Source organism: Papio anubis, chromosome 17, assembly GCF_008728515.1.
Source record: "Papio anubis isolate 15944 chromosome 17, Panubis1.0, whole genome shotgun sequence".
Classification (NCBI taxonomy): domain Eukaryota; kingdom Metazoa; phylum Chordata; class Mammalia; order Primates; family Cercopithecidae; genus Papio; species Papio anubis.
In genome coordinates, this window is record NC_044992.1 from 54,291,614 (window position 1) to 54,304,819 (window position 13,206).

The following is a 13,206-nucleotide window of genomic DNA, read 5'->3' on the forward strand; positions in this document are numbered from 1 at the left end:
TAATTTCTTGTTATGTACTTTTCTGTGTCTTCAAAGAAAAAATTGAGATCTGTAACCTGGACAATTTCCTGAAAGATATGGGGATTGAGGTTACATATGAGGAATATACAGAGCTGGTAAATCATCTCCCAACCAGTGGTGAGTATTTCAATTACTTTGGTGCCTTTCAAAGAAGGCTTTGGGTTTAATTATAAGACATACTGATACTGCACTTTGAATTACTATAAAAGTAAACAGAAATATCCAGTACTAAAGGAGGGGATATGTTTGTGTATATATATTTATTATTACTGTTAGGATTTTTTTGAAATGGACATTCAGATTTTAAATAAATATTAAGATTGTTATTCAGAAAGTATTGGGGCCCTAAATGACACTGACTAAGCTGTATGGTCTCAGAAACATCATTAAGGTCATTGGAAGGCCAAAACATAGGCAGACAAAAGAAATTTGGGGAATGGAGGTGAGGGAGGTTAAGATGAGGAATGAAAAGAGAAAAAATAAGTTTAAGTTCCATTTTACAAGTTATTAGAACAACCTAAAGCAGTGTCATGAAATTCTAATTTACTTAGGTTCAACTGTCATAGTAATAAAGGTAGCTTTCATTTACACAAGGCTTACTATCTAGTAGAGACTATGTTTACTTCACAATATTATTCCAAAAATACATGAAATAATATACATAATGTCTAAAAGAAATCTTATTTTTCTTCCTATATATTGAATTATCAATGTCAGAATATAGATGTAAAAAAAGTTAATGAGTTGTTTCTCCAATACAGTGGTGGAAGATTATAGCTATACACTAGTTTTTATATTAGTCCATTCTTGCATTGTTATAAAGAAATACCTGAGACTGGGTGATTTATAAAGAAAAGAGGTTTAATTGGTTTACAGTTCCATAGGAGGTACAGAAAGCATGACCTGCTCAACTTCTGGGGAGGCCTCAGGAAACTTATAATTATGGCAGAAGGTGAAGGAGAAGCAGGCATGTCACATGGCTGAAGCAGGAGCAAGAGGTTGGGGAGGTGCTATGCACTTTTAAACAACCAGATCTCCTGAAAATGAACTTACTATCATAAGAACAGCATGAAGGGGATGGTGGTAAACCATGCATGAATATCGACCCCCATGATCCAGTCACCTACCACCAGGCCCCAGCTCCAACACTGGGGATTACAGTTCAACATGAGATTTGATTGGGGCCACATATCTCAGCTATATCAGTTTTTAATGAGAAAGAAATAGGTCTAAATCTATCTCATTTGCTCATTTACTCATTTAACAAATACTTATTGAGGACCTGATGAATCAGGCCTGTTCCTGCCATCAAGAAATTGTATAGTTCATTTGTGGTGAGGGGGAAGAATATAAAGACAATTGGAAAGTAAAGTGTTAAAAGCCACAATTATTGAGAGTAAATATACAATAAATATTTGAGGAATGATGGAAGGAGGGAAAGTAGAAGGAAGGAAATAATGATTACTCTCAGGTAACTGTAAGTGGTTAAATCTGATGAGGTGGTTTTTTTTTAAAAAAAAAGAGCTGCTGCTACAAAAGTGGGCAAGGCAGTATTATACAGGAATTTTATCCTACAAGTAATAGTGTTGAGGGAGCCATTGAAGATTTTCTTGTTTGGGAGTGACATCATGTTTTGTCCTTTAGACTTTTTAGAGCCTTCAGGATAAATTTCATATACTTTTGCTCAGAAAAGTAACAAACAAAGAAAAACCTTATCAATCTTCTCTTAACTGTTATGTCCACCTCATTTCTCTCTCTCTCCTACCATACACTTCCAAGTCAGTGATGAAAATGAACTGGGCAGCTTGTTGAAAAAAATTTAAACATAGAAACACACACACACACACACACACACACACACATATGCACTTGAGATGATCATGTGATTTTTGTTTTAAAATTTTGTTTATGTGGTGTATCACATGTATTGACTTGCGTATGTTAAGCTATCATGGTGGATTATCTTTTGATATGTTGTTGGATTCAGTTAGCTAGTATTTTGTTAAGGATTTTAGCATCTATGTTGATCAAGGATATCGGTCTGTAGTTTTCTTTTTTGGTTATATTCTTTCCTGGTTTTAGTATTAGGGTGATGCTGGCTTCATAGAATGAATTAGTGAGGGTTCCTTCTTTCTCTATCTTGTGGAATAGTGTCAAAAGTATTGGTACCAATTCTTTCAGTGTCTGGTAGAATTCTGCTGTGAATTGTCTGGTCCTGGACTTTTTTTTTGTTGGTAATTTTTAAATTACCATTTCAATCTTGCAGCTTGTTATTGGTGTGTTCAGGGTATTCAATTCTTCCTGATTGAAGCTAGGAGGGTTGTATTTTTCCAGGAATTTATCCATTGCCTCTTCTAGGTTTTCTAGTTTATGTGCATAAAGGTGTGCATATTAGCATTGAATTATCTTTTGTATTTCAGTGGTGTCAGTTTTAATATCTCCTGTTTCCTTTCTTAGTGAGATTATTTGGATTTTCTCTCTCCTTTTCTTCGTTAATCTTGCCAATGGTCTATAAATTTTATTTATCTTTTCAAAGAACCAGCCTTGTGTTTCATTATATCTTTTATTTTTTCTTGTTTCAACTTCATTTAGTTCTAGTCTGATCTTGGTTATTTCCTTTCTTCTGTTGGATTTGGGTTTGGTTTGTTCTTGCTTCTCTAGTTCCTTGAGGTGTGACCTTAGAGTGTCAGTTTGTGGTCTTTCAGTCTTTTTGATGTAGACATTTAGGGCTGTGAGCCTTCCTCTTAGCACCACATTTGCTGTATCCCAGAGGTTTTGATAGGTTGGGTCATTATTGTCATTCAGTTCTAAGAATTTTTAAATTTCCATCTCGATTTTATTTTTGACCCAAAGGTCATTCAGGAGCAGGTTATTTAATTTCCATGCATTTTCATGGTTTTGAAGGCCCCTTTTGGAGTTGATTTCCAGTTTTATTCCACTGTGGTCTGAGAGTGTGCTTGATTTAATTTCAATTTTCTTAAATTTATTGAGGCTCATTTTATGGCCTATCATATGATCTATCTTGGAGAAAGTTCCATACACTGTTGAATAGAATGTGTATTCTGCGGTTGTTGGATGAAGTGTTCTTTATGTATCTGTTAAATCCATTTGTTCCAAGATATAGTGTCAATTTTTTGTTTCTTTATTTGCTTTCTGTCTTGATGACTTCTCTAGTGCTGTCAGTGGAGTATTGAAGTCCTCCACTATTATTGTGTTGCTGTCTATCTCATTTCTTAGGTCTATTAGTAATTTTATAACTTTGGGAGCTCCAGTGTTAGGTGCATATATGTTTAGGATTGTGATATTTTCCTGTTGGACAAGGCGTTTTACCATTGGATACTGTCCCTCTTTGTCTCTTTTAACCACTGTTGCTTTAAAGTTTGTTTTGTCTGATATAAAAATAGCTACCCCTGCTCGCTTTTGGTGTCCATTTGCATGGAATGCCTTTTTCCACCCCTTTGCTTTTATGTGAGTCATTATGTGTTAGTGAGTCTCCTGAAGGCAGCAGATATTTGGTTGGTGAGTTCTTATCCATTCTGTGGTTCTGTATCTTTTAAGTGTTTAAGTGGAGCATTTAGGCCATTTACATTTGATGTTAATATTGAAATATGAGGTACCATTGCTTTCATCATGCTCCTTATTGCTTGTGTACTTTGTGTTTTTTGGGTTTTTTTGTTTGTTTTTGCTTTTTAACTTGTATTTTTGTGTTATAGGTCCTGTGTGATTTGTGCTTTAAAGAGGTTCTGTTTTGATGATGCTTTTTTCAAGATTTGTTTTAAGATTTACAGCTCCTTTTAGCAGTTCTTGTAGTGGTGGTTTGGTAATGGCGAATTCTCTCAGCATTTGTTTGTCTGAAAATGGTTGTATCTTTCCTTCATATATAATGCTCAGTTTCACTGGATACAAAATTCTTGGCTGATAATTGTTTTGTTTGAAGAGACTGAAGATAGGTCCCCAGTCCTTCTGGTTTGTAGGGTTTCTGCTGAGAAGTCTGCTGTTAATCTGATAAGTTTTCCTTTACAGGTTACCTGATGCTTTTGTCTCATAGCTGTTAAGAGTCTATCCCTCATCTTAACTTTGGATAACCTGATGACAGTGTGCCTAGGCGAAGATCTTTTTGTGATGATTTTCCCCAGTATTCTTTATGCTTCTTATATTTGGTTGTCTAGGTCTCTCGCAAGGCTGGGGAAGTTTTCCTCAATCTGGATTTGGATTTCCTTGCATTGGACTTCACCTTTCTGTGGTCCCTTCCTGGTTAGCTTAATAGCTAACCTCTTGAATTATTTTTCAGGTAAATCAGGGATTTCTTCTGGGTTTGGATCCATTGCTGGTGAACTAGTGTGATTTTTGAGGGGTGTTGAAGAGACTTGTTTTGTCATATTACCAGGGTTGGTGTTCTGGTTCCTTCTCATTTGGGTAGGCTCTGTCAGAGGGAAGGTCTAGGGCTGAAGGCTGTTGTTCAGATTCTTCTGTCCCATGAGGTGTTCCCTTGATGTAGTACTCTCCCCCTTCTTTCCCTAATGTAGCAGGAAGAGTTGCAGACAAAACCCCTCAGACACCGAGTTAAAGAAGAAAGGGGTTTATTCAGCTGGGAGCATTGGCAAGACTCCTGTCTCAAGAGCCGAGCTCCCCGAGTGAGCAATTCCTGTCCTTTTTAAGGGTTCACAACTCTAAGGGGTTCTGTGTGAGAGGGTCGTGACCGATTGAACGAGCAGGGAGTATGTGACTGGGAGCTGCATGCACTGGTAATCAGAACAGAACAGAACAGAACAGGACAGGGATTTTTACAATGCTTTTCCATACAATGTCTGTAATCTAGAGATAACATAACCAGTTAGGTCAGGGGTCGATCTTTAACTACCAGGCCCAGGGTGTGGCGCCAGGCTGTCTGCCTGTGGATTTCATTTCTACCTTTTAGTTTTTACTTCTCTTTTCTTTGGAGGCAGAAATTGGGCATAAGACAATATGAGGGGTGGTCTCCTCTCTTATTTCCTCCCTTTGAGACTCTCACTCATTTTATTAGTGGGAGTTCTTACCTTCATCCTTACTACCTATGTCCTCCTGCATGACAGATCAATGGTGATTCATGTAGTACACTTGCACTGAAGCATTCTGGTGAACTAGAGTAGCAATGAAACCTTTTACCATTTGAATGAGTACAGGTAGTAAACAAGGGATCAGTAAGCAGGTTCCTGTTATTACTGTAATTTTTATTATAAGAGTTTGAAATCCTCCTAGCACTGGGAACCATTTTCAAACATGGCCTCAGGGTCAAATCCTTGCCACACTTGTACAGGCATATGTGCCAGTTTCGCCATGTCTTTAACTATATCTTCGACTACTTGCCCCTGATCATCTATGTGCAGGCAGCAATTGGTAGGGTTAAATTTTCCACAGACTTCTCCTTCAGCTGCTAGCAAGTAGTTGAGAGTTAATCTATTTTGATGGATAGCATTTCTCATCTGAGTTTCTTGCCAGATCAGAACAGGCTTTATCGGTTTTATTAGTGATGATCTCCAAGACAGCTTGCAACTGTATGATTTGGTTGAGCGTGTAAATGGGGGTCCAGTATCCCCATGAGCTGTCTTGTGCCTAAGTGGCAGGCCCACAGTATTGTATAGTTTTTTCAGGAGGCCATTCATCATCTTTTCAATTACCTATGGCTATGTTTCGCTTTTTGCGGGAAGCATAGACAAGGAAGCCTAGGAGTTTGCCTGTTTTTGTGGGCAGTAGGAAGAAAGATGGTTTAATAGTGCCAATAACACAACTACCTGTTGACTGGTCAGGCAGCTTAGTGTAGGCTCTATGTCCACATATCCAGTATAGCCCAGTGGGGGCCATCCAGTCCTGGTGGGATTCTGGGTGGGCCCAAACGGTCTGCAACTTTGGAAATTTACTGAATGGATTTTTCTTTGTGTGGTTTGAACTCCACCATGTAACTGTTTTTGTGGTACCATTATACAATTTTTGTCCCAGGCAACTAAGTCATCCTACAGGATGAGTGAATTCTTTTTTTTATCTAGCTGTGCAATGTTGTCCAATAATTGAGACTTGTAGAACCCAGAAATGATCAGGGTGATTCTTTTGGGCCAGGAATTCATCAGGAACTGGGTCTATAGGCACTAATTCTCGGGCTTCCTGTGGTCATTGATCTCCTATTATAGTTCCTCCACAAACATACCATGAAGTGACATTTAGAGACCTGGCTACATGCTCGGCTAATTGCAAAAAAAAATTTCTGATTTTTCCTGGAGTCTCTGGTACTGGCACATTTAGTTCATCACAGAAAGTCTGAAATACTGGTTCTGGAGAGAGTTTACGAACCTCCCCTTTTACTAAGATATTTACTCTAGGATCTAGTCCTTTTCCACTGATGCCCAGAGATACATGTTCTCCTTTTTCCCACCTTGGGTTTAAGGGATTTATAATTACTAATTTCAAGGGGTTGCAGCTTCCACTTGTACATGAGGGACTGCCTTCTCCTTTTTGGAGCTAAACAGGATCTTTTTCATTCTTTTTCTAAGTAGTCTAGATGGCACAAGACCAGTAATTACACACATTTGCACATGAACCTAATTCATGGCAGATATACTTATTTCCTGCCATAAAATCTTTTTTTTTTTCCAATTTGAAGAACCACATCCTATTCCATGCCAATTGCTATTGATAGTGGCACAAGCATTAAATTTTAGGGTTATGTGCTTGGGGACCCATCTTTCTTCTGTCCTAGCTATTACTTTACTTGTATCACCTAGAAAAGGACCAGTCCTTAATCTTATTTTAAAAACTATGATCATGGGAGGCTTAAAATGGGTCATAACACACATCAGGTTGGTTATTGGGTTACATACCTTGGATAGAATAGCATTATACAAACAAGTGTCTTTTAGAGTCCTGGTACACTTGTAATAACCATAAAATAATAGGACTGTAGCAATCTTTTGTCCTACCTCAGTGACTTGATGTATATACTGGGAACAGTCCTCAGTCTGAGGAAGGTCATTTGAAGTCCTTAGTGTACAAGTCCAAATTTTAAGGAAAATGGGTCCCGTGATGAGTTTCCCCATGTGTCGACCATGTGTTGGCCAGTCAGCTTTCAGGTGTGACTGGAGCAGGGCTTGTTGTCTTCTTCAGAGTCACTTTGCAGGAGTTGGAGAAGCTGCTCCCGTCCATATACAGCTCCTAGTCTACTGATGTTTAAGGATGGTCTCAGAGACTGGGCCCACTAGAATAAACTGAGGCCAATACCTCTACACAGTTATGTTCAACTAGGCTCTCTGATACCAGGAGCAAGGTAGCAGGGTTTAGGGTGTTGCAAACTTCAATGGTTATATGGGGATTTTCACAGAGCAAGCTTTGGTATCTAGTTAGTCTATCATTCGTTAGCTAATGATGTCCTTTGGTATTTATTAAAGTCACCACAGCATGGGGTGACTTTATGTTCAGGTTTTGCCCAAGAGTTAGCTTATCTGCTTCTTGTGCTAACAGTACCATTGCTTCCAGGTCCCTTAGACATGGGGGCCAACCTTTAGAAACCCTGTCTAGTTGTTTTGAGAGATAGGCCACTGGCCTTGGCCAGGGCCCCACAGTCTGGGTTAAAATCCAACTGCCATTTTTTTTCTTTTTGAAACAGAGTGTAAAAAGTTTTGTCAGGTCAGGTAGCCCCAGGGCTGGGGCCGATCTGAGTTTTTCTTTTAACTCATGAAAAGCTCATTGCTGTTGGTTGTAATAGATGTAGTTTATCCAATGTACATTTTTATTAACTGTCACCTACTAAAATATTGACTTATATCCTGTAGCTATTTGATTTCAAGCTTTAAATTCATCTGGTATTCCTTGCGGGGCTCCAATTGCATCTAAATAGATGTAAGAGTCGAAAGACCCATAAGGGGCTTTTCTCGCTTTATGATGTCTTATTTTTTCTCCCTCTGGTTGATGAAATGCCAGGGTGAAAGGTATAGCCAAATGGACTAAAGCACAAGTACCACTCCAGTTATTTGGCAGAGTGCCCAGTAAAGGTCCACCACAATACCACCACACATCCACTCAGGGATGAACAAGGACTGACTGATTGATAAGCTCTTGAAAATTCTTTAGCTCATCACATCCCTTCAGGTCTCCAAGGAATGCTAAGTTTCCTCCCTGTCATGAGAGACATGAAGTGAACTTAGTGTTGGGAGATGGAAGCTGAATGGCCCTCAGGGGCTGACCCGCAGGGTGCCAGACTTCAGGATATAGCAGGGAGCTTGGCATGACTTATTACTTCAGGCTGTAGAATCCTGGAAAAGAGCTACCATGCAGCCTACACTTGGTCAACTGGAGGACCACCTTAGTGGAAGGGGGATAATCTGGGCCTCTGGCCTGCCATGTGCACAAGCATAACAATTGCTTTTGTTTAACATGCAGATGGAATATATGATCCATTTTTAACCAGGCATTTGCATCTTGATAAAGTTGTTTTAAGTCTTTAACTTCTATGATCCTTTAGTAAAATGAATGTATGGTTTTAGGAAATTACAAAAACTGGTTGGAGCAGTCCATCCTTGCTCCTTATTGGTCCACAGAACGTTGGACCAACTATGGCATGAAAGCTGTACATCGGGAGGCAAGACTCCTGTTTGGCACTGGGGTCTTTATTGAAATCTCCCTGGATTAAATGGTCCTAGTTTACTAATGCCCAGTCTGAGGAGAGTCAGGAGGGACAGAAGTACTTTTCTAAAGTAGAAAGCTGTCTTTGACTTGGCAAGTCTCCACAGGGTATAACAAGGCAAGCATTAAATGCAATAGTTTGAGATGAAATTGACTTGGTTATGTTAATAACTAGATGGTCAGCAATAGAACAAGGAAAGAAGAAAGAGTAATAGAATAGATGAAAAGAGTTAAATTTTTCTTAGCTTTAGTTTGGTAGGATTTTCCCCTGGGACTATGGCCCATGACTCTGGAGGGGGTGGCACTTTCTTGACTTGGGTGTGATGAGTCCATCATTTTTTGCTGTATGAACAGCGGTCTTAGTGATTAGCAGCACAAGGTAGGGTCCTTCCCAGGCTGGCTTGAGTTTTTCTTCTTTCCACCCTTTGATGAGAATGTGATCTTCAGGCTGGTGCTGGTTTACTGGAAATTCTAGGGGTGGTACATATGCTAAAAGACTTTTAGTTTTTGAGGGAAAGGAAAGTGGAAGATAAACCAAGTATATAATTTTTAAGAAATTGACCTTTTGTTTAAATGTGGAGACCTTGGCAATGGACTTTATAGTCCTTAGTGCCTTTTTACTGAGAAATTTCCTTTAGCACTTATTTTTATTAGTTTTTAAAACAAAGAAAGCCAAATACCATTTTACATTTAACAATGCTTCCTGTATGATTTTTATACCAGATAAGCTAAATTTTGCCTTTATATTAGTATGTTGTTAGTGTTAAACCTAATTTTAATAAAACCTTGTAGACATATTTATCCAATTTTTAATGTTTGACCATAAGGTAAGATTTTGTAGACTCTTTTTAACCTTTTATAATTTTTGCTAAAGAGCAGGTTGGTGCATTAAGAAAAACCTGTTATGCTTTTATTTTAATGTCCAGTTTACAGAAAAGCTGGATGATACCTCTTTAGCCAATGTTTACACACAGAATTTTCTTTCCAATTAACATTTTAAAACTTGATTAAAACTTTAAAACAAAATATACATATTTTTAACCTCTTAATGTAGGTAAAACTTTACATTCTTATGCCTCCTTATAATTCTTCTACCAAAAGTATATTTTACTCTCCTTGTATACTTTGCACATAAACTGTTTCTTTAAGAGTTTTACATTTAGGAGGCCTGATTACTTTTAAATTATACAACAATTTCTTGCATGAATTTCCTTTTATAACCTTTAAAAAAACCAAACAATTAATTTACTTTAGGACAATTATTTACCATATAACATTCCTTTCCATATAAATTCTCCCCTATTTTAGGACAATAATTTATCATATAACATTCCTCTTTATATAAATTCTCCCTTTTTTTTTCATTCAGTTACCTGGGAGGAACCATCTATCATCCTGTCCTGAAGGGGGTTCCTCCTAGGTCTGCCCAGGCCTTTTTATGGTAATTAAGATTTAAATCCTTTGTTAGGAAACCTGCTGGGTTAAGGGAATTTCCTTATTTTTTTTTTCTGACAGAATAGCCCCATACTTTAAGATTTTTCAGTTAGTAAGCTACTTTTTTGCTTTTTTGATTTAGGATAGTTCTGAACTGAACTAGTGAGGTGTGCTCACAATGAGGTTTCCTGTTCTGTTAATGAAGCAGTTGCCACTGCAGGTTGAATATATTTGGGCAATCTGTGGATTACTGAGTTAAGGATTTTTGATAGAAGGCTACAGGTTGTCAGTGGCCTCATTTGGCCCCTCTGCCTCTGCGCTCCTCTTGGCCTCTCTCTCTCTCCTCTGTGCCTCTCTCTCTCTCCTCTCTGTCTCTCTGTCCTCTGTCTCTCTCTCTCTCTCTCTCTCTCTCTCTCTCTGTCTCTCTCTCCTCACCTTTCTCTCCTCTCTGCCTCTCTCTCTCCTCTCTGTCTCTCTCTCTCTCTCTATCTGCCTCTGCCAGCTTCTTATACTGCAGTTCTCTCAACCACTGTGGAGGGATCTAAAACCAACTGTAACCAAGCGTCTATGTATGGGAACTGGTCTGGGTGCCCTGGCTTTACAGGTTACTTTGTGCCATACCTTTGAAACAAGGGACCTCTCCAGGCTTCCTTCTGATTGCCAACCCACCTCTAATGCTGACCAGTCTATTTTACACAACGTTCTAAGTTTTCCTGGTGTCATGGTAACTCCATGGTCTCCCTTAAATCCCTTTTTAAAATTTTTCAACATAGTTCCTAGTGGGGTGGGCTTATTTTGTGCGTCACCTCTGTTTCCTTGAGACAAAACACCATACTCACACCACACACACACCACAGAACAAAGAATGAGTAAAAAGGGCACACACACACTTTTACAATTTATGCCAAAGCAGAATTAAAACCAAAATCAGAGTATCAAGAAATCCAAGCCAGGTCAAAACTAAAACCAAAGTATCAAGCAATCCACATCAAATCAAAAACAAAAACCAAAGTGCCGGTACAGGCATGTCGTGGGTGATCAAACCATGCTTCCACTCAAATGGAGTAGGCAAGTTCCGAAGATCAGTCCTGTCAAGCAATTCAAACCAAGTCAAAACCAAAACCAAAACCAAAGTGCTGATAAAGGCATGCCGTGGGTGATCAGGCCACGCTTCCACTCAAATGGAGTAGGCAAGTTCCCAAGACCAGTCCTGTCTAGCAATTCAAACCAAGTCAAATCTAAAATCAAAACCAATGTGTCAATAAAGGCATGCCATGGGTAATCAGGCCACGCTTCCACTCAAACAGAGTGGACAAGTTCCAAAGACCAGTCTTACCAAGTTTTAGATCTCCAGACTCCAAGTGCTAGTTCCTTCACAGTGTTCAGCCACTGGGTTGATCCTCCACGGGGTCCTGCCACACACTGCTCTGGTGAGGCATCCCACCAGGGCAAATGCCTACCCGGGAGCACTCTCAGGATCCGGTTGCTCAGGCTGGTCAGAGTCCCCACAGGGATGTTCCACAGGGCAGGCTTAAGCCGCCTAAGGAGCTGCCTTGACCATCTGCCAATCACCTCGCTTCCCAGTCAGGGAACCAAGAAATGTAGCAGGAAGAGCCACAGACAAAACCCCTCAGACACTGAGTTAAAGAAGGAAGGGGTGTATTCGGCTGGGAGCACTGGCAAGACTCCTGTCTCAAGAACTAAGCTCCCGAGTGAGCAATTCCTGTCCTTTTTAAGGGCTCACAACTCTAAGGGGGTCCATGTGAGAGGGTCATGATCAAATGAGCAAGCAAGCAGTATGTGACTGGGAGCTGCATGCACCGGTAATCAGAACAGAACAGAACTGGATAGGGATTTTTACAGTGCTTTTCCATACAATGTCTGTAATCTATAGATAACATAACTGGTTAGGTCAGGGGTTGCTCTTTAACTACCAGGCCCAGGGCACGGCACCAGGCTGTCTGCCTGTGGATTTCATTTCTGCCTTTTAGTTTTTACTTCTTTCTTTGGAGGCAGAAATTGGGCAAAAGACAATGTGAGGAGTGTCTCCTCCCTTACTATGGATGTGGCTTCCTGTGAGCCGAGCTGCAGTGATTGTTGTCTCTCTTCTGGGTCTAGTTACCCAGCAAGTCTACCCAGCTCTGGGCTGGTAATGGGGATTGTCTGCACAGAGTCCTGTGATGTGAACTGTCTATGGGTCTCTCAGCTATGGATACCAGTGCCTGTTCCGGTAGATGTAGTGGAGGGTGCAGTGGCCTCCATGATGGTCCTTAGCTGTGGTCGTTTAATGTTCTATTTTTGTGCTGGTTGCCCTCCTGCCAGGAAGTGGTGCTTTCCAGGGAGCATAAGCTGTCATAGTATGGAGAGGTATCGGTGGTGGGCGGGGGCCCTAGAACTCCCAGGATTATATGCCTTTTGTCTTCCACTATTAGGGTGGTTAGGGAAGGGCCATCAGGTAGGGGTGGGGCTAGGCATGTCTGAGCTCAGACTCTCCTTGGGCAGGTCTTGCTGTGACTGCTGTAGGAGATGCAGGTGAGATTCCCAGCTCACTGGGGTTTTGTACCTAGGAGGATTATGACTGCCTTTGCTGAGTCATGCAGATTGTCAGGGAAGTGGGGGAAAACTGGCAGTCACAGGCCTCACCCAGCTCCCATGCAAACTAAAGTTCTGGTCTCACTCCCACTGTGCCTACCCTCCCCCACAATAGCCCTGTCTGTCTCCAGGCGGAGGGCAAGACAGGTTTGAAAATTTGCCAAGGTAGGCTGGGTGCGGTGGCTCAAGCCTGTAATCCCAGCACTTTGGGAGGCCGAGACGGGTGGATCACGCGGTCAGGAGATCGAGACCATCCTGGCTAACACGGTGAAACCCCGTCTCTACTAAAAATACAAAAAATTAACCGGGCGAGGTGGCGGGTGTCTGTAGTCCCAGCTACTCTGGAGGCTGAGGCAGGAGAATGGCGTAAACCTGGAAGGCGGAGCTTGCAGTGAGCTCAGATCCGGCCATTGCACTCCAGCCTGGGCGACAGAGCGAGACTCCGTTTCGAAAAAAAAAAGAAAGAAAGAAAATTTGCCAAGGCTTTCTGCCTCCCAGCTGCAAGAGAAA

General features: G+C 40.6%; 1 protein-coding gene across 10 annotated transcripts in view; it reads left to right on the top strand.

Annotated features, from left to right (window-relative positions):
- LOC103878903 (EF-hand calcium-binding domain-containing protein 3) overlaps positions 1-13,206 on the top strand; it is a 514,301-nt gene that overhangs the window by 221,494 nt on the left and 279,601 nt on the right. For 9 of the 10 annotated variants that reach the window (XM_031657656.1, XM_031657654.1, XM_021929308.2 and 6 more), the window contains one exon: positions 37-138. The exons of the other annotated variant lie outside the window; for it this stretch is intronic. In XM_031657656.1, the coding sequence (XP_031513516.1) occupies positions 37-138 (102 nt within the window). The remainder of the gene's footprint in view (positions 1-36; positions 139-13,206) is intronic. 10 annotated transcript variants of the gene reach the window in all.